Below are 25,496 nucleotides of genomic sequence, written 5' to 3' on the forward strand. Positions count from 1 at the left end.
AATTATAGGCCTGTACATTTTTTAAAGAGATTTTTCACAAATTAATTTTTATACCACATACCAAAATGCAGGAAGATGGAGCAGGGATTATTACAAGAGAAAGTAAAGCAGAGTGGGTATGTGAAGGCACTAATGTGTCCCAAGGATTCCTTTGAGAATGCGAAGAAATGGTGGACCTTTTTGCTATCACCCAGGCAGGCGACCTGACACGTTAGGAGCCTCAAGTTTCCAAGGTTAGAATCCACATTACTGGACCCAAAACTCGGGCTGCCTCTCCCACCCTAATCAGGCTTAGACAGAGTAATGTGGACGGTGGACACTCTTATCATGACATGGCAATCCTTTGCTGGGATGAACATACAGCATTCACAAAAGGGAGGGATTAAAAAAGGAGGCTTAGTAGGTAAAAATACAAAAGATATACAAATGTAACTTCTCTCACCATCTCTGAACCGAATGGAAGGCATGGGACTTTCCCATCCGTAACATGAACAGATTATTAAATTCTTTTTAAGAGTTTATTTTCCTTTTTTGAAAGATGGCTTTAAATAGTAAAGGAGACCCGATGCCCACCTTGAGTGGGTAAACCAAGTCCCCTCAGCACCTTAGTCTGAGGCCGCTTACGCCCAGTCCTCTTCCTTGGGAGCCTGTGTCGCCAGCACCTCGCTCTCACTTGCTCCCAACAGCAGCTAAGAAACAGCACAAAGATCTTGTTTCCTTTTCAAAGGCGCCAACGGCTACACGATTTTCACAAACAAAACCCCACAGTTAACTTTGCCCAAACCGAAGGGCTCACAAAGACAAATGCCCCACGGAAAACTCAAGTTCTGAACACGAAAAGGTCCCCGGGCCGTGTCCACTTTACGAACGAGGAGCCTCGGCCCGTCTCGCCGGGCAACCGCCGGGCTCAAGCTCCCGGGCCTCGCCCCCGAGTCACAGCACGTGGGCCGGCGGCGGCCAGCGGGAGATTTGAGCGCACGCAGGGCCGGTCCTGCCTCGGCCGCCCGCCGTCCTCCCCTTCTCGGCGGGCCGACGCCCAGCAGGCCCGCCCGCTCCGCCCCGCGCCGGGTCCGCAGCAGCCCGCGGCGCACAACAATGCGCCCCTGACCTTCAGGGCCTGCGGGGAGGACGCCCGGCCCGGCCGCTCCGCGCCCAGCCCGCGGCCCGCCGCCGCCGCAGCCCAGGCCCACTAGGACGCGGCCCCGCCCCTGCCCGGCTGCCCGCGGGCCTGCAGCCGCCCGAGATGGCGGCCGCCGCGCCTCCGCCCGGGACCCCAGCCCCGCGGCTGTCCCGCCGCCCCGGCCCCGGCCCCGGCCGCCCGCCCCAGCGCGCCGTTACCGGCCGAGCGCCCGCATGCCCGCACCTCACAACTCCTGCGGTAGTGGCGGCGACCGGAGCTTCGCTCGATTTGGGGCTGCGCCGCCGTGGCCGCCAACAACACCGCCTCCCATTGGCCGAGCGTCCTGGCTCCACCCTCCGCGAGCAAGGCGGCCTGCGGTTGGGCGAGCTCGGCGCAAGTCAACTACGCCTCCGCCCCGTGAGCAGCGACCAATCAGAGGCCGCCAAAAGGGTCGCCGAGCCCGCCGCGCTCAGGCGCGGAGCCGGACGCAGACGAAAAGCGTGACGTCGTCAGCGTGCGCCACCGCACTCTCCTACCTCATGAGTTTCTGCGGCGCTCCCGCCAGGGCGGGGGATTCCCCGCGCGCGGCCTGCCTCCTCGGGGCCGGTGGATAGCCGGGCGCCGGCCGGGGCACCCCCAGCGTAGTGGGAAATGACACCCCGGCCGGGCCCCCTGAAGCCAGGTCGTTTCCGTGCTCAGCAGTGTCGCTGTGGGTCTTTATGATTTTTGTGTTCTTTTTAAGAAACGGCCCCTTTTCCTTGGGTGAGACTACTGGAAATATTTTATATAAGTAACTTTTTGGCAGAGTATTCTATTCATGTTCTGTGCAGTTTGTCCCGGGGAAAAGTGTGAAACCATCGAAAGGCTCTTGGTGGAGGGGTGAAGCACATAGCGGGGCTACAGACCCCGGGGTGACCCGCATGTGGCCGGGCGCAGCCCACCCGGCTGTCTGCTTTAGGAGAGGGGGTGTGTGCTCTCAATCCCCTAGTTTCCTTATTGAGGTTTCCTGACTTTTCTATCATGACCACACTTTGGTTTTGGGAGGGGGGCATAAACTACGAAAGAAAAGAATGCAAGCATGTTCAAGTTTGAGGGTCACTCTTCCTATTTAATGAAGTCCAAGTGCATTTGCAGTCATTGAGTCTGGCTGTGCCTGGATGTTGGGGCTGGTGTGGGTGTGGCATCTCCGTGGGTGCAGCCCAGAGGGGAGCTGGGTGGGCCTGGTCCTCGGAGCACCTGCTGCAAGTGGGATTGGCTGTTGTGTCATCTTTCCTTAGGGTGATTTCAGTGATTCCTAGGAATGGGGGTGACATCCACCCAAAGGCTTAACCACCTGTGATGGTACTGAGAATGCTGTAGTTTCCTGTGGCTGAGTACCCCAGAGCACCTCAAACTGGGTAGCTGAAAAATGAGAAATGCATTCTTTACAGTTCTGGAGGCTAGAAGGTGTCAGCAGGGCCATGCTCCCTCCTAAAAACTCCAGGGGAGGATTCCTCCTGCCTCCCCCAGCTTCTGGTGGCTCCAGGCATCCCTTGACTTGGGCCCACACCATTCCAATCTCTGCTTCTGTCTTCACATGGCTTTCCTTTTTGTGTGTTTCTGTGTCTTCTCTTTTTTATTTTTATTTATTTTTAGAGACAAGCTCTCTTGTTTCTCAGGCTGGAGTACAGTGGCTCGATGATCACAGTTCACTGTTCCCTTAAACTCCTGGGCTCATGGGATCCTCCTTCCTCAGCCTCCTGAGTAGCTGGGACTAGCTAGCACGTACCACCACGCCCAGCTAATTTCTTTTTTGTAGAGATGGGTCTCACTGTTGCCCAGGCTGGGTTGTCTCCTCTTTCTGTAATATGAAGACTCCAGTCACTGGATTCGGGCCCATCCTAATGACTTCATTTAACATGATTGTATCTACATAGACCCTATTTCCATCTTATTTCCAAATGTCACATACACAGGCACCAGGAAGGACTTGAACATAACTTTTGGAGGCCACAGCCACTGGGCCGTGTATAAAGTAGTAGGGGTTATAGGGCAGAGATTCCTGGGTGAGACCCTGGGGGCCAAATTCTAGCTGGGTAACCTTAGGCAAGGGCCTGTGCCTGTTTCCCCACTTGTAAAATGGCATTTGTATAATGGTACCCACTTGACAGGGCTTTGTGGAATCTCACTTGATGCACACATGGCTGTCTTGTCACCTGCCACCAGTGTGTACAGAGGGTGGGCAGAAGGGAAGGATACTAAATGCCCAAGGACTTCCTGGGGTTCGGAGCTGGAGCCCAGCACTTCTCTTTAGTCCCTGCTCAGTGGCTCGGCCTGCACTGTGCCCCCCAGCTGACATCTGGTCCCTCACAGGCCCTGTGCTCAGGATGAATGCCCCTCCCAGGTGGGCCCCCTGCATCTGGGAGCAGCGACCCCGGGGCCTGCACACTGAGCCCAAGGCTGAGAGACATCAGCTTGCAGCTGGACGCCGCCTGGAGAAAGCAGGCCAGGCCTGGGATGGCAGAGTCCACCTGTCCCCACCTGCAGTTGTCCAGACTCCCAGCTGGCCCCTCTGGGCCTCTCAAGGGTTTGTACAAAGCTGGCCCTTTCTTGGGGGCTGTGAATATCCTCTCTGCCCTCATCAGCTCCCTCCTGTCATTTGGGTCCAGTGGATGGTCATCTTCCTCTTTCCTTCCATCACAGCACCGGCTCATCAGATTGCTCTTGTGTCTCCCCACCTCCTGCCCTGCCCCCACCAGAAGGAAGAGCACCAGATGAGTTTCCGGGAGGAAGTGGCGCTCTAGCTCTGCAGTCCCCAATTCCCAGGCCATGGACTGAGCCACACGGCTCGGCCTCACCCCTCCTCCCATGCCATCTGCAGAAAAATTGTCCTGCCTGAAACTTAGGAAAAGGTGGGGGGCGCACAGCAGGAGAGCGGCAGGTGAAGCCACACCTGTGTTTATAGCTGCTCCCCATTGTTCGCATCACCGCCTGAGCTCTGCCTCCTCCGCCCCCGCCTCAGTCCATGGAAAAATTGTCTTCCATGAAGCTAGTCCCTGATGCCAAAACGGTTAGGGACCGCTGCTAGCTGATACTCAGGACCAGCAGGAGTGGCAGGCAGGTGGGCACAAGCGGAGGCTGGGTGGCCACAGCACAGCACATTCCAGGACCTACAAATAGCTCAGGGTGGCTGGGGTCCCCAGAGATAGTGCTAGCAGGTGCCACTGGCAGTCGCCTGTGTGGCAGAGATTGGGGTTGGGAGCAGGTGATTCCCAGGGGGAGGCTGCCACCTCCCAAGGGCCCCAGTGGCAGGTGGGAGTGGCAGGCGGGATGCCCACACTGTCCCAAGCACTCTCTATCTGGGCCTGGCACTGCCTCGGGTCTTGGGCTTGCTGGGTCGGGAATTCTCCAGCAGAAGTGGGAGTAAGAACCCCATGTAGGTGGCCCTTTGAGACCTGCAAAATGTCTGATTGTGAAATTAAACATCCATTATGAAATTAAGTAATGTTCCTCACTTGCCTGCACTGTGCCTGTATTTTCTGTTCTCCATTATACCTCGACTGGATTTATTTAAATAAAGCACTAAGTTGTATCAAACGTGCTAACAAAGGCAGGAGGACCAGGTCCTCTGTTTCCTGGGGGCTGGAAGCAACAGCAGTTCATTGTCTCAAGTTCTCAAGGCCAGAAGTCAGAAATTGAGGGGTGTGAGGGGCATGCTCCCTGCAGGGCTCTCTGGGAGAGTTCTAACCCTGCAGCTTCTGGGGCCCCAGGCCGTCCCCTGGCATGTGGCCACAGGGTTCCAGTCTCTGCCTCCATGGTCTCCTGGCTTCCCAGGGTGTCTGGATCTCTGTGTCTCTCTTCCTCCTGTAGAGACACCAGTCATACTGGATTTAGGGACCACCTTACTCCAGGGTGACCTTGTGTTCACCTACCTACCTCTGCAAAGACCCTATTTCCAAATAAGTTCACCTTCACAGGTCCCAGCTGGACATGCTTTCGGGGGGACACTATTTAATCCAGTACGTCTTCTGTCGTGGAATGTGCTAGCCCCGTCCTGTGGGGTGGCCTCCCTCTGCTTTCCAATGGGCAACTGCTCCAGGTGGCCTGGAGTCCCTGGACACTCCACACTGGTGCTCCGGCGGCGCTGGGATTGGGGGCAGGCCTTCCACCACCCACCTCCCACTCAGGGTCCTGGCAGGCCCTGGTGCAGTCCTCCAGGGACCTGGAGCAAGATGCCCACCCCAGGGGCATCCTCTGGCTGCTTGGGGACAGTGGGTTCTCGTCTCACCTCAGCTTTCAAAGGCAGTCCCCGGCATCCTGGGCCCTTATGTCTGCAGGAGCTGCCCTGGACCAAGCCCTGAGGGTGGTTCCTGTCGCTCACCTGACAGGAAGGCTGGAAGAGGCTGCCATCTTCTCCCTGAAGTTTTAGCTCCCCCCTAAAGACACTTGAATTCTGAGAGGCCTACTCACTGTCCCTGTCCCCCTTCACAAAGGCCTAGGCTTTTGTGATGCCAAAGCCTTGTATCGGGCCTCTCAGTTAGGCTATGGGCAGACTCCTTTCTGATTAACCACTGCCCCGGGCAGAAGCGCCAGCATACGGGGCTGCCATGGGCCGGTGCCTCCGGGGCCAGGACAGCCCTGCTCTCTGGGAGCACAGCTGTCTGTCACAGCAGTCTCGCTGCCCGCAGGGTCCCAGCCTTGGCCCCCAGCGCGCGCCAGCGAGCTCTGAGCAGCCGCCCTGCTAGCAGGTATCCTTCTGTAGCTCCCCACTGCCCACCGGGGAATCAGACTAGGGGACAGGCAGGTGGGCACTGGTTTAACAGTCCCCAGATGATGCCACAGTGCTACCGGGGCTGAGGGCTGCTGGGCTTGGCACTCCGAGACATTCGCCCCCCTGGGTCCTGCTGGCCTCTGACCTGTATGCACCTGTCAGCAGCCCCTCTGTCTCCTCCGCCCCCCACCGCTGCGAGCTCAGGGGTCCCCTGGAGAGGCTGCCTCTCCCTGAGACCGCTGCAGATAGATACCGTGTCTTTCTCCTGCACATTGCCATTGCCTGGGATGCGCCTGGTGCTTGATGAGCTGTGCCATCACCTGGGCGCCACTTACGTCAGCACCTTGACCTGGTGGTGGCGGCAGGTAGGCATCACTGTCCCTATTCTACGGGGGAGGAAACAGAGCCCCGCAGCACCCCCGGCTAGGTGGCTCCTGGCCCTGGAGGGGGCTGTGCCCTTTGCCTGCAAGACACTTCTCTCCAAATGCCGCCAGCAGGGGCACTGGGCCCAGAAACGCCCCAGATCCTCCTCAGCAGGCGGTGGCTCCGCTGGGGGTGAATCAGGTCTCACGGGACACGGATGTCAGCAGCCGTCCAGTCAGTCCCTGCAGAAGAGGGAGGCACGGCCAGGAGCGGGTTTTCCAGCCTCACCCTCAGGAGGGAGGAGGCTGTGCCCCAAACTCTTCCAGGGTGCTACCTCAGGGTGGGGCATGGGGCCTCTCACCTTCTGTTTTATATTAGTAATTTTCTGTTACATGATTTTTTTTTTTTTTTTTTTTGAGACAGAGTCTCACTTTGTTGTCCAGGCTAGAGTGAGTGCCGTGGCGTCAGCCTAGCTCACAGCAACCTCAAACTCCTGGGCTCGAGTGATCCTTCTGCCTCAGCCTCCCGAGTAGCTGGGACTACAGGCATGTGCCACTATGCCCGGCTAATTTTTTATATATATATCAGTTGGCCAATTAATTTCTTTCTGTTTATAGTAGAGACAGGGTCTCGCTCTTGCTCAGGCTGGTTTTGAACTCCTGACCTTGAGCAATCCGCCCGCCTCGGCCTCCCAAGAGCTAGGATTACAGGCGTGAGCCACAGCGCCCGGCCTTGTTACATGATTTTTAAATAATAAATGAGATGTTTTTAGAGTAAAACACCAAAGATTGGTAGGAAGACCTAGATTTGGCTCTTAAAGCTGAACAGAGTTTTTGTGCACACAAAAGACAACTTTTATTGGCAAATTAATATTACTAATATGTAAGTTAAGAACATTTTCCACCCCACCGTGCTCTGCTGCAGCTTGAGGGCAGGAAGCCGTCCTCCCCTGGGCATCCGGAGGGGGTTGGGCAAGCCACGGGGCCCTTGATGTGGCCAGGAGAGCTGAGGAAGGAGGAGAAATGCTCACATCCGTCACTAGCCAGCAAGTCTGCAGAGAAAGGAGCTGAACAGCCACCCTCAGTGGTGACAGATTAATATTTTTTGTCTTTCTCTGTTTCTGATAGTATGTATAGACACCTAGGTTTTTTGTGTGTTTTTTTTTGATACAGAGTCTCACTCTGTTGCTCAGACTAGAGTGCCATGGCATCAGCCTCGCTCACAGCAAGCTCAAACTCCCAGGCTCAAGCGATCCTCCTGCCTCAGCCTCCCAAGTAGCTGGGACTACAGGCATGGGCCACCATGCCCAGCTAATTTTTTTCTATATATTTTTAGTTGGCCAATTAATTTCTATTTTTAGTAGAAATTAGAAAATCGCTGTTGCTCAGGCGGGTCTCGAACTCCTGACCTTGAGCAATCCACCGCCTCGGCCTCCCAGAGTGCTAGGATGCCTGGATTTTAATTCATCATTCCTTTCGATGCTCAGATTGTCCCAGACTTGGCCACTAGGAGCTCCTGAAGGCTTTTTATTTCAAAATATTGATAACTTAGATTCTCAGGAAGTTGCAAAAGCAGTACTGAGAGGTCCTGTGAGCTCCTGTGCGGCCGGAGCGCGTGTGTGGTTCTGCGGTGTGTCATCGCACGTTCAGACTCGCCGGTCACCACTGCAACGAGGACACAGAAGTGTCCCCCACCACAAAGCCCCCCTGCTGACCCTGTGCAGTCACCCCAGCCCCACCCCTAACCGTGGGCACTGACCACCTGTTCTCTATCCCTAAAATCTGGAATTTGAGAATGTCGTCTTCGAGGAATTACACAGCAAGTGACCTTTTGACGGTGGTGTTTCCACTCAGTAGAATGCCCTTGACACCCACCAGCGGCTGTGTAGTCACAGCAGGTCACTACACGACCTGTGTCCTCCTGACATCACTCCCTTGGGTGTCAGAAGCATCCCTTTTTGTGCACAGGAGGGTCTGGGCTCTCCCACCTCTGCTCCAGGGCAGGGGTGGCTTTTCATCTGGGCACCGGGTACTCACTGCGACCAGATCGCCTTGCTCCTGCACCTTCCCGTCCACACTGCCGGGAAACAATCTATTTTTTAAATTAGTTTGTATTGCATTTTCCAATTCATATTTAACACTATAGTGACTTTCCTTAACTTCTTTGATTTTATATTTGCATTTTTTCTCTTACATTAGAAATATGCCAGGCGTGGTGGCACACACCTGTAGCCCCAGCTACTCAGGAGGCTGAGGCAGGAGGATCGCTTGAGCCCCGGAGTGTGAGGCTGCAGTGAGCTATGATGACGCCACGGCGCTCTAGCCAGAGCAATGGAGCAAGACCCTGTCTCCTAAAAAAAAACACAAAAACTTTGGTTGCTGACATCCATGTTCTTACTTGCTTTGTCTTGGAATACAGAGCTTGAAAATAATAATGCCAATATTACTACTAACAACAAAACTAATTGTTTGACTTCTCTGTATATTTTGACCTTAGACGATGCCCCACTAAAGCTGTGTAGTGCAAGTCACCAATTCTCAGCTCAGGTGAAGTTGTCCTTTTTTCTGAGGTTGCCAATTTGATTTATGGTTTTGTGGTAGATGATAGTTTCTGAAATAGTGGCAGCGTCTCATACTCTTCCGGAACGTGGCGGTGCTGGGCTGGTGCTTATGCCCCTCCCCTTGGACGAGAGCGGGGCTTTGTGGACGTCAGGCTGTGACTTCCAAGGTTAGAATCTAAAGAGACACAGAGCTCCTATCCTCTCTCAGGATTCGAACCCTTGGAGAGAAATGCAGCCACCCTGAAGCTGCCAAGCTGAGAGACCACTTAGAGATAGTTGGTGCCCCAGCAGCCCCCACCCAGGACCGAGGCACAAGCCTTCAGGACCGTGGCCCTGTCTGCCTGCAGCCATGGGAGAAACCCTGATCGGGAACCGATCAGCTGAGCCTGGTCCACCCAGGGCCATGAGAGCCAGGAAGACGACCGTCATCCTTTTCAGCTGCGAACTTTTCAGGGGCGATTTGTTATGCAGCAACAGATAACTGGAACAAGTTTGTTTCACTTTGCTTTGAAGACCTTTTTTTTACTTGGTTTTTGTTTTTTTTTGGTATGTAAAACATTGACAAGGTTCAAAAGTCAGACATGTCAACACACCCGAGCCCGTGGTCACCGAGTCACAGCCAGTGCTCCCTGCATGACCAAGTGGGTGCTCTCGAAGTGCTCCCGCTAACGCACAGACGGGCGGGCTCCAAGCTTGGCGCTGCCGCAGGCCGCCGCGGCAGACAGCCCGTGCACGCGGCCTTCCAGACAGGGACAGTGCTGCGCTTCCAGGACAGCTTCCTGCACGCGGACTGCGGGACCAGGAGTGTGCACCCCTGCGGGCAGACGCACCACACTCCCCACGCGGGGTCGCAGCCGTCCTCCACACGCACCAGGTAGTGTGCCCCGCCTGGCCACCCCAGCACCAGTGACTGTCTTTTGTCCTGACGGATCTGGCCTGGCACCGGCTTCTGCTCACACCCTCCTCACTCAGGGAGGGGGAAGCACGTCCACGTCTGGGTGTGGATTCCCAGTCCAGGGAGTGTGAGTGCGCGGGCACGGTGGCAGAGGCACTCACCGATGCTGGGCCCTGGGGACAGATGGCCCCCTGCTGAGACTCCCCTCCCCCAATCTCAGCCACCAGCCATGTGGATCCTGGACTTGCCATCTCCAGTCCTGGGCAGCTCTCGGGCCACCTGCTGAGCCTCCCACTTTGCCTGGCTCCAGGCAGCCGCAGCGTGCTCACTCATCAGGCCCCGCGCAGACCGCAGACGGAGCAGCCTTTGTCCGGGGCTCAGTGGCTGCTGCCAGTCTGAGCCTGTCTTTTCCTATTCAAATACCTCCAAATGCGCCCACACACCAGAGATTAGCCGATAGCCATCAGCGTGGGGGAGAAAGTCCTCGGCTGGCTGAAGCGGCTCAACTGACCCGAGCACCCAAGTGGTGACCTGCTGACCAAGCGGCCCCGGCCGGCCACTGGCGGCCCGCCAAGTGCTGAGCGAGCAGGGTGAGGCAGAGAGGTGGCACGGGTCTCACTGTTTAGAAGAATTTATTGTGTCTCAGAGCTGCCGACGGCACGAACCCACACGAACACAGCTCTTAAGCTAGGACCCGCGGACAATGTAAACATGACCAGAGCGCTGGGGCGTTGGCACTGAGGCAGAGGAGCCGCGGCCCGCGACGGCTCAGGTAAAGCGTCAGTCCCACACCTGCTCACGGGCAGCTTCCGTTCTGAACCAGCTGCAGATACTCCTTGTGCAGCTTCTCCTGCGCTTCGAAGAGCTTCTTCAGCTTCTTGGCTTGCCCTTTGCTCAGCTCTTTGCCTTCCGTGTCGTGCGTGGGAAGACCCTGAAATGCCAGAGCACACAGGCTGTCAGTGTCCCCCGCGCCACCAAGTGACCAGGGCACTGCCTCCCCTCCTGGGTCTCAAGGTGCTCATTTCCCCAATGCAGCCAGTCTGACTCCGGGACGAGTGGCCACACCCTCCCGCCTGGGCTCTGGGGGCTGAGGGATGGAGGCAGGGCTCCCACCAGGGCCCCCCGAGGCTCAGCTCTGATGGGCTCAGAGGTACACAGCCAGCGGATAGATCCAAGAGGGACAGCGTGATGAAGAGCTGCCAGCCGAGTCATCCCTGAGCCTCGGCACCTTGGCCCGGCCACATGCTCAGTGCGGGGCTGGAGCTCGGCCATGTGGGTGCAGCAGCCCTGGCAGGGGCTTGCCCCGCTGGACAGGCTGCTGGAAGCCCGGGGCCCTTGGCATTCGGGGCAGGAGGCCTAGACCTAGAGCAGGTGCCAGGTGACCTCAGCCTACCCTTAAATTTTACTCCAGAGAGAAAATCCACTTGCCCCAGGTTGAAAATTCCCACCACCCCAACTTCATGTGGTCCAATAAGGTTCTGAGAAAAAGAGAAACAAGCCTTACATTTTCATCAAATTTGGAGTATTTGTCAGTCTCTGACAAGAACATCTCGCTGGGGGGAACCTTCATCCTGGCCAGCTTTGCCGCCTGCAACATGACACATGACATATCACAGCTGAGTGGCACGTAGCAGCTTTACACTTGACACTACAACATCTGCTCCCACCTCCAGCCCCCAGCTTGCGTCCAAGCCCTCGGGTTCAGAGAGCTATGAAAGACGGGGAAGAGGCAGCCAGGGCAGTGGGAATTTCAAGGAGGGACAATTTAAAATTAAACTAGATTTTTATCTATGGGAATAGAAAGATGGTTGCTAGAAACAATTACAGCAGTAGTCAGCTCACAAAAGCTGTCTCGAGCCTGTGACCAAAGGGCACAGCCTTCCCGGCGCCAGGCCTGCCCCGGGCACCGTGTGAGAAGGGCCTGGGCGGCCTCGGGTGGTGGCGGCAGAGAGCACAGTCCTTCTGCGAGGGTCACCAGGGGCCTGGCCAAGCCCACAGCCCGCGAGAGCCCCACCAGACAGACGGATGCGCATTACTTCTTGCTCTTGTTTTCTCCGGGCCGCCTCCTCTTTCTTCTTCCTCTTCTCCTCTTCAACCTGGGGGAGCAGTACAGAGCACGGTGACACAGGGCTGCACCAGGTCCAGCACATGAGCCCTTCCCAGGGGGCTGGACCCTGAGCCAGCCCCGCCATGGCGGGGAGACGAGCTGTGTGCTGGGCGGTGTACGCTCAGGCAGCGCACGGACCCTCGTCCGTTCCCTCTGGGGACCCTCAGTGGGCACCTCTGGGTGCCTGGCCCTGCTCTAGACACGAGGGGTATGCAGTGAACAGACAGAACCAACGTTAAAAGACCCAGGCACAGCTAACAGGAAGAAACAGACCAGGAAGACGAGCCCAGCCCAGGGTGGTGGTGACCAAGGATAGCACCAGGAGGGCCGACCCTCAGCAGGCAAGGAGCACGGGCCCAAGGCAGGATGGGGAGAGGAAGGCAGAGGACAGCAGGTGCCAGGGCACGGCGGCCAGCCTCGGACACAGGAGCCCGCTCCAACCCAGCAGGCAGCATCTGGGCAGGGGTGAGGGCGGCCTGGTGCTGGCGGGGAGGGGCTGGGTGGTGGAGCCAGCAGGCTGGGCGCTGGGGAGGGAGGCCTGAAGCTGCCTGGGGAGCTTCTGCCTTGAGCTACCGCGTGAAGCGTGCCCCTCCACTGCCAGGAAGGAGGAACAGGTTTGGGGAGTTGGAAGTCACGCGTTCCCTTTAGACATCTTGGCTTTCAGAGGCTTCCTAACCGAGCAGAGCTGTCAGGTGGGCAGTTGGCACAGGAGCCTGGGCACAAGTTTGGGGGCCAGAGAATACACGGCAGGTGGTGGAGAAGCTGTGGGACTGAGTGAGGTCACCTGGAGAGAGTGTCCCCCATGCAGAGAGGGGGAAAAGGAGGCAAGGAGGCACAAGGGTCCTGGAGACCGGGAGGGGCTGGGCCACCAGGGTCAAGAGCTCCTGAGCGGCCCAGGCGGGGAGGACAGAGCTGGCTGAGGGGAGGAGGCCGAGGTGGGGGAGTCCTGGGCACAGAGAAGTGCCCGGGTTTCTGCTTTCTCTGCTTTAAAGCCAGGATGGGATGTGCTTGTGTGCTGGTGGGAATGTTCTGGGGAGAGGCGGGGCAACGCACGCGCCGGCGTGACCCCTGCCCCCACAGCAGCCCTGCGCCCTAGAGCACCGCCTGGCAGCGGTCTGGTTGTGGCCAGAGTCTCTTGGTCGGAAACGTGAGCTATGGGAAGCCACAAGAGAGCGCGTCCTGCCGCCCGCCTCTGCGGGGACGTGCACGCCAGCCCCAGGATGTCCAGAGGCAGGCCCAGGGCTGGGGTCAGCGAGTGTGAGGGGCCTGGGGGGGGGTCCAACCCTGCAGGGTAGCCCAGCTCCTGCAGACCACAGCCCATGCCGCACCTGCCCTGAGCGCCCCCCGGGGCTCCGGCCACCCGTCCTCCAGGGCACTGCACGCTCCGGCCGCCCACACCAGGGCACCGGCTCCTGCCCCCACCCTGCAACCCACCTTGCTGACTCAGCTTCTGGAGTTCCTCTCAGAGGCTCTCTCCACAGTGGTGTCCTCCCTCAGGCCTCCTGGGGCCCCTCTGCCCTGGAGGCTGTAGCCCCGAGGCCCGGCTCCTTGCTGTGCGGGGAGTCCACTAGCTCTGCTCCTGCATGCCAAGGGTGCCCCGTGCCCTGCGCCCGGCGCGCCTGACGCCGCAGGCTTTACTCCTGCCGGCTCTGCTGCTAGGCGCCGAGGTCATTAAACACAGGGCCCACCCCTGATCCCGGGAGCGCCGGACCGAGCCAGGTGGAGGGCTGGTAGAGCATGGGGGGTGGTGCCGGGAGGAGGTGGGAAGACAGCTTCTCCACCACCTGTTGTGTATTCTCTGGCCCCCAAACTTGCTTGTGCCCAGGCTCCTGTGCCAGCTGCCCACCTCCTACCGCCACTTGGTTAAGAAGCCTCTGAAAGCCAAGGTGCCCAAAGGGAACTGGAGGAGGAGGCGGAGGAGGAGACAGACGGGTACCCCCAGGTAAGGGCAGGGCAGGACTTAAACATGTCATCAGCTCCAGTTTGCTAAAAGGGACTAATTTTCACTTTCATTAATTTTTAAAAAATAAATCGTTTACTAAAGGTACATTTTTCTTTTTTGGGTACCAAATTGTCAAGTAGTTATCTATCTAATTTTTCTTTCTAACATTTATAAATATTGGGATTTTTAAAAAATTTTTCTTTCATAAAACCAGTATGATCCAATTTTTTTTAAAAGAGAAAGGGTCTCACTCTATTGTCCTGGCTGGAGTGCAGTGGTGTCATCATAGCTCACTGTAACCTCAAACTCCTTGGCTCAAGCGCTCCTCCTGCCTCAGCCTCCTGAGTAGCTAGGACTACAGGCGAGAGCCACCATGCCCGGCTAATTTTTGCATTTTTGGGAGACAGGGTTTGCTATGTTGCCCAGGATGGTCTTGAGCTCCTGGCCTCAAGAGATCCTCCTGCCTCAGCCTCCCAAAGTACTGAGATTGATTAAAATCCCAACCAAAATTGTGATTTTGATAAAAGTATAAACATCAACTCTTTAAAAGTAAACTCTATAAAAACCCCAACGGTTTTTACACTTTCAACAAATGTCAAGTTCAAGACATTTAATTTTACTAACCCTTTTCTTTTCTTCTCTCTCTTTCAGTAAGGTGTCTCTGTCTACCAGTTTGACCACCGTTGGCAGTCCTGAAAGGCAAACAGTCTGTGAGCAGCAGCTGGGCTGCGGGCCGGCCCTGCCCTGCCCAGACCACCCTGCCCCGCCTGCCAGGCCAAGGGCCCCCCAGAGGAACACATGGTGGGGCCCCGGTTACTGCTCACAAGGCAGAGTTAATTCCAGGTGCATCAACCTGGTAAACATCAAAAACAAAACGCGAAATCCTCCACGACAGCAGTGAAGTACCCTGCGGGAGAGGACTTTGCAAACTGCCAGCCGGGAGCCAGACACAGGACAAGTCGTCTAACGGCAGCGGCTAGAGGCCGGCAGGGGGAGGGCGGGGAGGGCGGGGAGGGCCTGCCTGCAGCATGCACAGGCAGGTGCGGGAGGAGCCAGTCCTCGGTGGCATGACACGGCCACTCCAGTCAACAAGAATTCTGTCTGTATTTCAAAACGGCTAGAAGAGTAGAACTGGGGAACACAAGGACACGACCAGTGTCTGAAGTGACGGGCATCCCAGTCACCCCGACTGGGTCAGACACAGCGGGTGCACGCAGTGAATCATCACATGGGCCCCACAGATATGCAGAACTATTACGTATCCATAAAAGTTAAAAATTAAAAAATAATTTTCAGTCCAGGAAAAAAACTCCACGAAGTCAGAGGACAAGGGTGAAACTTGCTAACAATCTGCGAGACACGAGCTCGTTTCCTTGACTGACAGAGCGTGAGAAAAGGTGGCCAGTGGCCTACAGGGACACAGGCAGCAGCCAGCCAGGCCCCAGGAGAGGCGCCGGCAACCCCTGCCCTGCCAGCCGGCAAGCGCGGGGCACGCTCGGGAATGCGCGTGGCACCTCCGTGGGCTTCCCCGTCCACACGCACTCACGCACGGGCCCTTGGCCCCGCCCCAGAGCTCCCCCGCAGGGCTCCCTCGAGCTCCTTCCCGCCTCCCGTCTCAGGGGAGCTCCTGTGACTTCACAGCCAGCAGGGAGGGGCTCACCCACCTTCGTGGTCTTCAAACCGCACCCCGAGCTCGGGCAGGACGTCGTCGCGCAGGCTGTCGCTGAGCTGCAGGACCTCGGGGACTGTTGGCAAAGAAAGGCAGTTCCGCTAGACACACGAGGGGGACCCAGTTCTCACAGAACATGAGCCTTGCCCAGCGCTCAGGAGGGTGGGTGCCAGCAGTACCCGAGACCACCAACGCCGCGCCAGCGAGCCCCGGGCACTACTTCCCGAGCGCAGCGTGACCACAGGCCCGGGAGCCGCCCCGGGAGTCCTCAGTGCCCCATCTGAGCCCTCACCCCAGGCACGAAGGCAGCTCTCCCACTGCCCAGACGGCGCCGTAGGCACGCTGAGGATGCCAGACACACAGGTCTCGGGGTGCTGAGGGGAAGGTCAGGGCCACCCAGAGCCAGGCCCAGGGGCTGAGCTCATTTCCTGGAAGCAGGTTTTTACTGCACAACAATGGGGCTCAGAAACTGCCCCAAGCACTCTGGTCACTCCAGAAGGGGTCCAGGAACTCTGAGCCTCCACTGTCCTGGCCCGGTGATTCTGAAACAGCCAGGCACATCCCGGGGCCCAGGCGCCCACAGCCACACCTACTCTGGGCCTGTGCCCTGCTATCACTGAAGTCCTGGAGGAGCTCCTCTCCCCTCATGCTGTAGCCTGGCCCCCTGGGAGTCACAGCAGCCTGCACCACACATCTTTGGGGCTAAGAGCTCTCGGGGGCTAAGTGCCAGGGAAGGCCCAGCCCCCCACATCTCTGAGAAAGCCAGAGCTTAGCTGCAGCGAAGAGTGTCCAGGAACAGATGCGAGGTCCAGAGGTTGGGGTGACCCCCACGCTGCTGCCAGGTTCTCTCACCTCAGACGCCAACTCAGCCCAATGGTTAGGCCACAGCAAGGCGAGTGGAGGCACCTGAGTCCTCCTGTCCCCTGCCCACGCTGAGCACCCATGGGGGGAGCCACAGGGCAAATGGGATTATAGATGCAAACCCTGCGCCCGGCCTACGTCAGAGTCTCGTATCCAGGATACATAAAGAACTCCTGAGTGGGTGCAGTAGCTCATACCCATTATCCTAGCACTTTGGGAGGCTAAGGTGGAAGGATGGCTTGAGGCCAGGAGTTCAAGACTTGCCTGGGCATCATATCAAGACTCTGTCTCTAGGAAAAATAGAAAGAAAAAAAAACATTAGCCAGGTGTAGTGGCGTGGCCTGCAGTCCCAGCTACTCGGGAGGCCGAGGAAGGAGGATCGCTTGAGCCCAGGAATTTGAGGCTGCACTGAGCTATCATCACACCATTGCACTGCAGCCTGGGTGACAGAGTGAGACCCCCTGTTTCACAAAAAAAGAAAAACAAAGGAACTCCTACAACTTCACAATAAAAAGACAAACCATCCAATTAAAAAACAGGTAAAGGACTTGAATGGATACTTCTCCAGAGATGACACGGTCAATAATACATGACGAGATGCTCAACGTTATTAGTCACCAGGGAAATGCAAACCCAAACTGCAGATCCCACTTTATGCCTGGCAGGACAGCTATGGGTAAAACCAGAACGTCACCGTAGCGAGGATGTGGGGAAACCGCAACCCTTGTGTACTGCTGGTGGGAAGAGGCACAGTACAGCCCCTATGGAACAGTTTGGCAGTTCCTTCAAACCTTAGGCATAGCGTTATCACGTGACCCCACAATTCCACTCCGAGCTATACGCCCCGAAGAGCTGAAGTAGGCACCTGAATGAATACACGTCCACCCGTGGGCGTAGCGGCCCTGCTCACAGCAGCCAGCGGTGGGCACAACTCTAGTGTCGGTCAGCTGGAGAATGTGTCGACAAAACGTGGTCCACACACACTATACGACGAAAGGAGTGCCACTGAGCCCTAAAACGGACAAAGCTCTAACACACCCTGCCACACGGACAGGCTGCGGAAACAGCGCCCAGTGAGACAAGCCAGACACAAAAGGTCCCGCAGTGCAGGATTCCAGGCACACGAAAGGTCCAGAATAGGCAAACTGCAGACGGCAAGCGAACTGCTGGTTCACAGGGGCTGCAACGCTGTGAATGTGCTAAATGCCACTGAATTATTCACTTTAAAATGGTTAATTTTATGTGAATTTTATGAATTTATTAATTTTATGTTAATTTAATTTTCACCTCAATATATTAGTTGGTCAATTAATTTCTTTCTATTTATAGTAGAGACGGGGTCTCGCTCTCGCTCAGGCTGGTTTCGAACTCCTAACCTCGAGCAATCCGCCTGCCTCGGCCTCCCAGAGAGCTAGGATGACAGGCGTGAGCCACCGCGCCCAGCCAATAAATACTCTTTAAAAATGGCAAAATTCAGTTTGATACATTTGAGGAACTCAACAAATAAATTCTTCAGTGTATGGAAGAGTGGGGTGTCAGAATCACTCACTGATGCGACCTCAGGACGAGGGCACAGACGAGGGCAGAAGAAGGGCCCACGTCTGCAGGAACCGAAGGAGTCCTCACTCACCAAGCCCCTCCCACGGGGTGAGGCTGTACAAGGAGGACTGGCCCTGTCGCCTGCACTGCGGACGCCAGCTGCATCTAAGGCTTCCCAAGCTTTCCCACTGCTAGGCAGACTCGGGGCTGACACTCGGGCTGCCCAGCGTGGGAGCAGGACGGAAACTTCCCGACAGGGCCCGGGTGGCGCTGAGCCCCAGGTGGACGCCACGGGCGTGGCTGCCACTGGCCGGCAGAGTTTCTCCCAAGATAAGGAAGGAGCTTCACAACCACCGGGGCACCCAGCAAAGGAACACGGGCTTTCCCCAGGACACGGCCCCCGGAGAGGGTGACTCCTGGGGGCACCTGTGCCAGCTGCCCGGGCCTCACCGTCCTGAGGACGGGAAGAGGCTGTCTCCACACGCTGGCGACGGAGAGGCCGCGGAGGCCACATGCTGGGGAGCGGCTCCTGGAAGCACCACGCAGACTGGCGGTGCCTCGACGCTGCACGCCGTGACCACCCCCCGCCGTGACCCAGCGCCCGGCACACGCGGGGCTCTCGGTGCTGCTCCAGAAGGTGCCATGACAGAGCCCAATCGCAGCACAGCGCACGGGCATGGGGCACACGTGCCAGAGCAGGCGTCTGTCAGCAGAGACGGGGAGCGGAGGCAGGGGGCTTACTGAGGAGAAATGTGGGCTACGGAGAAGATGCAGAAGGAGGTGGACTCCGTCCACAGCTGCTAAAACGTGGCGCATTCGCACAGTGGAACACCGCTCGGCATACAAGGGAAGGAGACTGGCACGGGCTGCCACTGCATGAACCCTGAGGACTCCGTGCTGAGTGAAACGAGCCAGACACAGAAGGACAAACACTGTGATCCCACTGGCTGGAGGTCCCAGAGTCGTCAGATCCACAGACCCAGAGAGTAGACGGGTGAGTCCCGGGGCGGCGGAGAGGGAGTTAGTGTCTAATGGGGACAGAGCCTCAGTTTGGGAAGATAAAAAAGTTCTGGAGGTGGATGGTGGTGATGGCTGCACAGCAATGAGAATGTACTCAATGTGACTGAGGCCGGGCGCGGTGGCTCATGTCTGTAATCCTAGCACTCTGGGAGGCCGAGGCAGGCGACTGCTTGAGCTCAGGAGTTTGAGACCAGCCTAAGCAAGAGCAGGACACCATCTCTACTAAAAATACAAAAACTAGCCGGCCATCGTGGTGCACGCCTGTACTATCAGCTACTTGGGAGGCTGAGGCTGGAGGACTGCTGGAGCCCAGGAGTTTGAGGTTGCTCAGTTATGATGATGCCACCGCACTCTAGTCCAGGCAACAGAGCCAGGTTCAGTCTCCCAAGAAAACAGAAAACAAAAAGCCACTGAACTATGAATTTAAAAATGGTTAAGATGATAAATTTTGTGTCATGTGTATTTTCTCACAAAGAAAACAAAAAGGGGCGATGAGGAAACGGCCCCATCTGCCCCACACAGAGTGCTGTGGCCCAGCCCCTGCCTCTGAGTTCTTTCCAACGCCTCTCCTGGCCAAACCCGCCCCACTGCCCTGCTGGACAGCCCCTGCTCTCTGGCTGGACTGGGGTGTCTGGAGAAATGGTTTCTTCCTCACGTCTGTAGGGTACCTGGGCTGAGTGGGCACCGGTGCCCAAGGGCTGCCGTGGAGCTGTCACTCGCTCCCTCCCGCTCGGCCAGTCCAAGGCCTCGTGAACAGCCGGCAGGCTGAGGGCGGTAAATGATCAATATCATGTCAAACGCTAGCTGCTGCTCTTGGGGAGGGGGGAGGGCATCTCCATGCTGCCCCAGCCGGAAGTTCTTCCTGCCTGGAGGTCTGAGGCCCGGGGAGCCCAGGGCCTCTGGCTCAGTGAGAGTGAGTCTCTGTCCACAGGCACGTGTAGGGCAGCGATCCCCACCACCCTGCCCAGAGCCCACGTCAGTCCTGTCCACTTGCTCTGAGCAAAAGAAAGCGAAAATCAAGCAAACAAAAAGCAAAGCCAAACCACTTCCAAGGCCAGCAGGCTCCAGTTGATCTCCAGGCCCGAGCAAGGCCCTGCCTGGTCCGCCACGCACAGGAGCCCGTACCGGCCAGTCCCCTCCAGAGCCCTCCCGAACTGCCCGTGCTCCTCCCGGGGCTGCGTGCACACTGCCTGGTGTGACCTCAGGGAGCCGGGGCCCAGGCTTGGCCTCCCGCGTCCCTGACAGGTGGGGATGCCTAGGCTGCCTCTGGGAACCACCCCAGTGCAGTTGCTGAGCTCGGGCTGCCAAAACCGTCGGAGAGTCCGCACTGGACCCGAATGCGCTGACTGGCCAGGCTCTTCCCAGTTTGGTTCAAAGGCTTTAAACGCTGAGGGGTGTGTTAGGTGTTAGAGAGGGGACCACACTTATCCAGAAAGACCAAACGCCACCACGCCCAACAACTGTGCGGTCTGGCCCAGGGCCCTGCAGGACACGCTGCAGCCCCGGAATCTTCGCACACCCAGCGCACTGCACTTGCCCCCGAGCCCTTGGAGCTGAGCCCAGGGTCCTCAGGGCCTGAGGCCTTTTCCTGCCTGCCCCGACCCCTGCCCTGCCACCCCCTCCCATACCAGGCCGGGCCAGCTCCCACACCTCCAGACCTGCCAGCTTCCCGGGCCTGCTTATCCCTCCTCAAGGCACGGCTTCTGCCAGAGGCGCCACTTCAGCCCTGCCCGGATGGCCCCCACCGCTCTGCACAGATGGGGGCCACACGAACGCCAGGGGCAACTCCGCATCACGCAGAAGGCCCTCAGGGAGGACGCATGCGCGACAGGACAGCGTGGCCTGGGCCAATCTCCAACTTCGGGGCTCTGCTCTCCTCCTTTGTGAAATCACGAGGTTGGACGAGGCAACGTGAGGAAAGGAGGCGACCTGGGCCCAGCACCTTCCGAGTCCTCGGCCATGTCTGCGGCTGTGCCGTCACCAGCTCAGAGCCGCGCACAGCAAGAACCAAACGCATGCCTGATGCTGCTCGTTGCTGTGTTCAACAATTTTTAAAAACTGCCCCATGAAATGAAATGCTCAGATCTAGCATTTTCCAAGCATTTTCAGATGTTGTACCTCTACAACATCAAAAGATGAAGAAATGGCGGTGCCTGGACAGCAAGGGCCACTGGGTGGACCCCAAGTTCAAGGCATTCGCCCGCCATGCCCCAAGCAGAACAGTAACTCTGGTTGGCTCCCCGCAGAGGGCCACACCCACACGGCGGGACTGCGCAGCAGGAACAAGGCACGCGCCAGCGCGCCCAGCCCACTGGGTCACCAGGAGCAGGAGTGAGCCCCAGTGCACACGGAAAGGCAGAGGCGCGGCCGGCGGGTCAGAGGAACCCTTGTTCTGCCTCTGCTCAGAGAACAAGAGGCGAATGGACTCCAGCTGCCACCCGGGGTTTCTGCAGGAGAGGTTCTGCCCTGCAGGGTCACTTGTGGTTGGCATGTGGTGCTAACGGACCCAGCAGGCCCAGGCCGGCTATTCCACACCCAGCACCCAGGGCAGCCCTCAGAGAACAGCCTGGCCTGGCACCCACGGTGCTGGCGACGCCTCCCTCTAGCTCTCCCACCTGCCTCTCACCTTTCTTCTCTCGGGCGATCTTCCGCACTCCTTCCCGGAATTCCGATAACACCTGAAGGTAGGGCATGACTGTGGCCTCCAGCTGTGGGGAGAATGATCTGGTTTACTGCAAGAAGCTCATCCCTCATGTTTTGTTTTGGTTTTTTTTTTTGAAACAGAGTCTCACTCTGTTGCCCGGGCTAGAGTGCCGTGGTGTCAGCCTAGCTCACAGCAACCTCAGACTCCTGGGTTCAAGCGATCCTCCTGCCTCAGCCTTTAGAGGCTGGGACCACAGGTGTGCGCCACCATGCCCAGGTAATTTTTTCTATTTTTGGTAGAGATGGGGGTCTCGCTCCTGCTCAGGTTGGTCTCGAAATCCTGAGCTCAAACGATCTGCCCGCCTCAGCCTCCCAGAGTGCTAGGATTACAGGTGTGAGCCACCGCGCCTGCCCTCATCCCTCATGTTTACAACTGGGTAACAGTGTGGCAGACACACCGTGGGGCTGGGACAGGCGCAGGCCACCATAGACTCACACTGCTGTGACTAGTATCCCAAAGTATGGAGGCTTTGTCCCTCCCACGTGGTCCCTTCTAGACCATAAGTCACAGGGACTCTGGGGCCAGATAGCTTGCAGACGGCCTCCTTTCTCCTTCCAATAGGGTGAGCCTGGCAGCTGCTCTGTGACATGTTTTCTCAGGCCAAACATGTAGTTGTTAAAAAGCCTGTCTTCATGGCCACAAACAGGCTGTGTCTGGGGGGGAAACGTTTTCTCAGGGGCCTGATAGCGTCACTCCCCAGGCTGGGGCCTTACCTGCACTGAGGCCATGCTCAGGTCCCATCTGTGGTCACCTGTTTTGTCCAAGACTAAGAAGCTCCTTGACTACCTACTGTCTACGCGCATGCTGGCGTCCACCCTAGCGTCAACCACCTGCAGCAGCACGGGGCGGCCGTGGAACGTGGGACCACGCTGGGAAAGGCCGGCCGAGGAGGGCAGAGTCCGAGCAAGAGCCTGACTCCAGGAACACCCTTTACATTACAGCCCTCCTATTTCCCAACAGCACAGAGAAGGTTTTAGCTTTGGAGCAAGGTCTCTCCCTGCAGCTCAATAAGCACAATGAAAGCACTAACAAATGCAAACCTGGCTAAGAAGCCCTGAGTCTGACCTAAACTTCCTAAATTTTACTTTTTGTAGAGATGGGGACTTGCCTTGCTGCCCAGGCTGTAGTGCAGTGGCATGATCACAGCTCACAACAGCCTCGAACTCCTGACCTTAAGCAATCCTGCCAGAGCCTCCTGAGTTGGCCGGGGCTCCAAGTATGGGCCACACACTCAGCACAGCTCCACTGCTTCAGACCCAATCCCGCCTCTGAGTTGAGGGTGACTCCTTGGGGTGGCAACTTTGGCCTTAGGGGGTTTTAGGTCTGGATCTCCGCCCGCCACAGAGGCACCCTGGGAGGGAGGCGACCAACCCACTGCCAGCCTTAGGCCCGGCCCCAGGGCACCTGATGGGGCTCTTGGGACAGCTGTGGTGGTCTGTCTCAAAGGGCCAGCAGGCCCCAGCGGTTCAGCTGAGCACACTGGCACCTAGCTGAGCAGGGAACGCTCATGGTGGCACAAGACTTAAGAGCCATCTCTCCTGTTCCTACAACAACTTGGATTTGGCCAGGCGCAATGGCTCACGCCTATAATCCTAGCACTCTGGGAGGCCAAGACAGGCGGATTGCTCAAGGTCAGGAGTTCAAGACCAGCCTGAGCAAGAGTGAGACCCCCATCTCTACTAAATATAGAAAGAAACTAATTGGACAACTAAATATATATAGAAAAAATTAGCTAGGCATGGTGGCGCATGCCTGTAGTCCCAGCTACTCAGGAGGCTGAGGCAGGAGGATCGCTTGAGCCCAGATGAGGTTGCTGTGAGCTAGGCTGATGCCACAGCACTCTAGCCCAGGCAACAAAGTGAGACTCTGTCTCAAAAAAAAATAGCAACAAAAAAACCCAACTTGGATTTGAAAGTTAATCCGTGAACTTCCAACGGCCATGCACGGTGGGTACAGGATGTTTAGGACAGGATGTTTAGGACGGCAGATCACCACACTCTGGGTGCGTATTTCCAACCAGCTGACTCCAAAGGGCCTCCTGAGGCCACCCAGGGGACGGGGCGCATGTGTGCAGTGCATTCGAAGGCGCCCCCACAGCCACAGCAGCATTTAAGATTAAAAACACTTAAGTTCAAAGGCCACTGACTTTAATGCAGGAGATGTGATTTTGCTTTTAAAGAAAATAAATATCTTAGTATCACTTGCACAAAAGAATGAAGGAGCTATGTGGGATTTCTTTCTGTTAAGCACCAAAGGAGGATCCTATGTGGGAAGTCTGAAAAATGCCCCACCAACAACGAGTTCTGAGACTGACAGAAGGCATCAGGCTGGGCCTGGCGTTGGCAGGCTCCTAAGGACGCGCCTGCCTGCTCTCTGGGGCGGTTCTGGGGGACAGCAGCCAACCCCACCTGCAGAAAAGGGCTCCTCACGCCACTCGTCATCAGGGAACAGGATTTTAAACAGATTTTGCCTGTTTACTTTGTACTATGCTCCAAATTGTATTAAAATAATAGCTATTATATTTAAATATTTAGATATACATTCTAATCAAATAATTAAAGAACATTCTAGACCAGGGAGGAGTGAGGGAACATGTTGTAAGCCTGAACATGCACTTGTCTAAGAGGACAGTCACTATGTAGCAGAGGAATGAATGTATTATAATTGAACACTTGTCTCTACCACAGGTCACCCACACACAGAGCAGCCAGCAGGGGACAGCCAGTGTGTTCCGGATGGATTCCTTCATGCGCACAGACCACAGAGGGTGTGTGGCACCGGGTGGTGACCCCTCCCTATGTGCAGGTGGCAGCGGTTGGGGGAGCGGCTCTGGCTCAGGCCGTGTGGCTGGGCCTGGGCCTGGTGTCAGGACTGCACCTAGTCTGGCATCGGTTTCTGCCCAGACCCCCCCAGAGGCCCCAGCCAGCGTGAGTGCGGTGGCCTCTCGGTGAGGGGCCAGCCAGCACCTACAAGGAGATCTTGGCTGGAGAGTCCCGATGCCACGTGGCTGTGGCTAAACATGACCCGTCCTGGGAATGCCGAGACGGAGCTCATGCAACGGCACAGCGCACAGTCCCCCTCACTAACAGTCTGCAACGGAGGTCGTCACCACTGAGGCTGGCCTTCCACACGGGAGGGGCAGCCTGGCCACTTGAGACGCTCCACCAGCCAAATCTGAAACTCAACCTGCAGGCTCGGCCCAGAGGGTGGGGTGTGGGTGGGACCCTGCACTGCTCTCCGAATGTCCAAAGACAGGACAGAGGAGTGGTGGGACCCGGTGGGGTTCCAGAGGATCACGGGCAGGGAGTGGGCATGGAAGGCAGGACAGCGCCCTAAGAGCAGACCCCACGGGACAGGCGACCTTAAGGGGTGTGCGCCAGGCAGGCTAAGGGGCTGGCGGCTAACCGGATGCCCCAGAGGGAGAGTCTCTGGGCCCGGGTGTGCTCTACTCACGTTCAGGCTGCTTCCAGGCCCTCCGACTGGGAAGCCCAGGGAGCTTTCCTCTTCTATGGCCCCGAAGATCTAGGAGAGAAACAGGATACACGCCACGACAAGTTGAAGAGGTCCCGAGTGGGTGTACATGGTGAGAGGCCACCAACGGTGTTCCAGCATCTACAGGAGGGGCAGGTTTCGGGGAAGCCCTTCGGGGTGGGCTCCATGACAGGGACAGATGGGAGGAGCTGCTCCAATCCAAGGCCCTGCACCCGAGCCCAGGGTGCCCTCCTCTGCTGAGGACAGCCCTGACCCAGAGCTACCCTCCTGGCCCCTTTCAGCCAAAGCCTCTGGAGCCAGACAACAGGAAGCAGAAGGAGAAGGGGGCAAGGCACCCTGAGGCCCCACCAGCGTCTGGAGGGTCCCTCCATGGCACAGGGCACCGCCGGGGAAGGGTCCCGCACGGGGTGTGTTCCGAGTGCAGAGGGAGGAGAGGGAAACTGAGGGGAGGGAAGAAACAGCCCAGGCGAGTGG

At 57.3% G+C, this 25,496-nt stretch overlaps 2 protein-coding genes across 10 annotated transcripts in view; both read right to left on the bottom strand.

Annotated features, from left to right (window-relative positions):
- The window catches only part of NAP1L4 (nucleosome assembly protein 1 like 4), a 49,558-nt gene extending 48,092 nt beyond the window's left edge, over positions 1-1,466 (bottom strand). For 3 of the 8 annotated variants that reach the window (XM_012757612.3, XM_012757613.3, XM_012757607.3), the window contains exon 1: positions 1,364-1,466. The gene's annotated coding sequence lies outside the window, so the exon portion shown is untranslated. Of the gene's footprint in view, positions 1-573; positions 690-1,108; positions 1,196-1,363 lie in introns of those variants that run through there. The other 5 variants (XM_076001636.1, XM_076001637.1, XM_076001639.1 and 2 more) reach the window with 4 other exon arrangements.
- An 8,837-nt stretch (positions 1,467-10,303) lies between these two features.
- CARS1 (cysteinyl-tRNA synthetase 1) overlaps positions 10,304-25,496 on the bottom strand; it is a 53,168-nt gene continuing 37,975 nt past the window's right edge. For both annotated transcript variants that reach the window (XM_012757636.3, XM_012757637.3), the window contains 7 exons: positions 24,984-25,052; positions 21,453-21,534; positions 15,402-15,482; positions 14,362-14,429; positions 11,725-11,784; positions 11,193-11,276; positions 10,304-10,619 (listed from right to left, as the gene is read on the bottom strand). In XM_012757636.3, the coding sequence (XP_012613090.2) occupies positions 10,485-10,619; positions 11,193-11,276; positions 11,725-11,784; positions 14,362-14,429; positions 15,402-15,482; positions 21,453-21,534; positions 24,984-25,052 (579 nt within the window). In that variant the 3' untranslated portion in view covers positions 10,304-10,484. The remainder of the gene's footprint in view (positions 10,620-11,192; positions 11,277-11,724; positions 11,785-14,361; positions 14,430-15,401; positions 15,483-21,452; positions 21,535-24,983; positions 25,053-25,496) is intronic.

This window comes from Microcebus murinus, chromosome 4 (assembly GCF_040939455.1).
Source record: "Microcebus murinus isolate Inina chromosome 4, M.murinus_Inina_mat1.0, whole genome shotgun sequence".
Lineage (NCBI taxonomy): Eukaryota > Metazoa > Chordata > Mammalia > Primates > Cheirogaleidae > Microcebus > Microcebus murinus.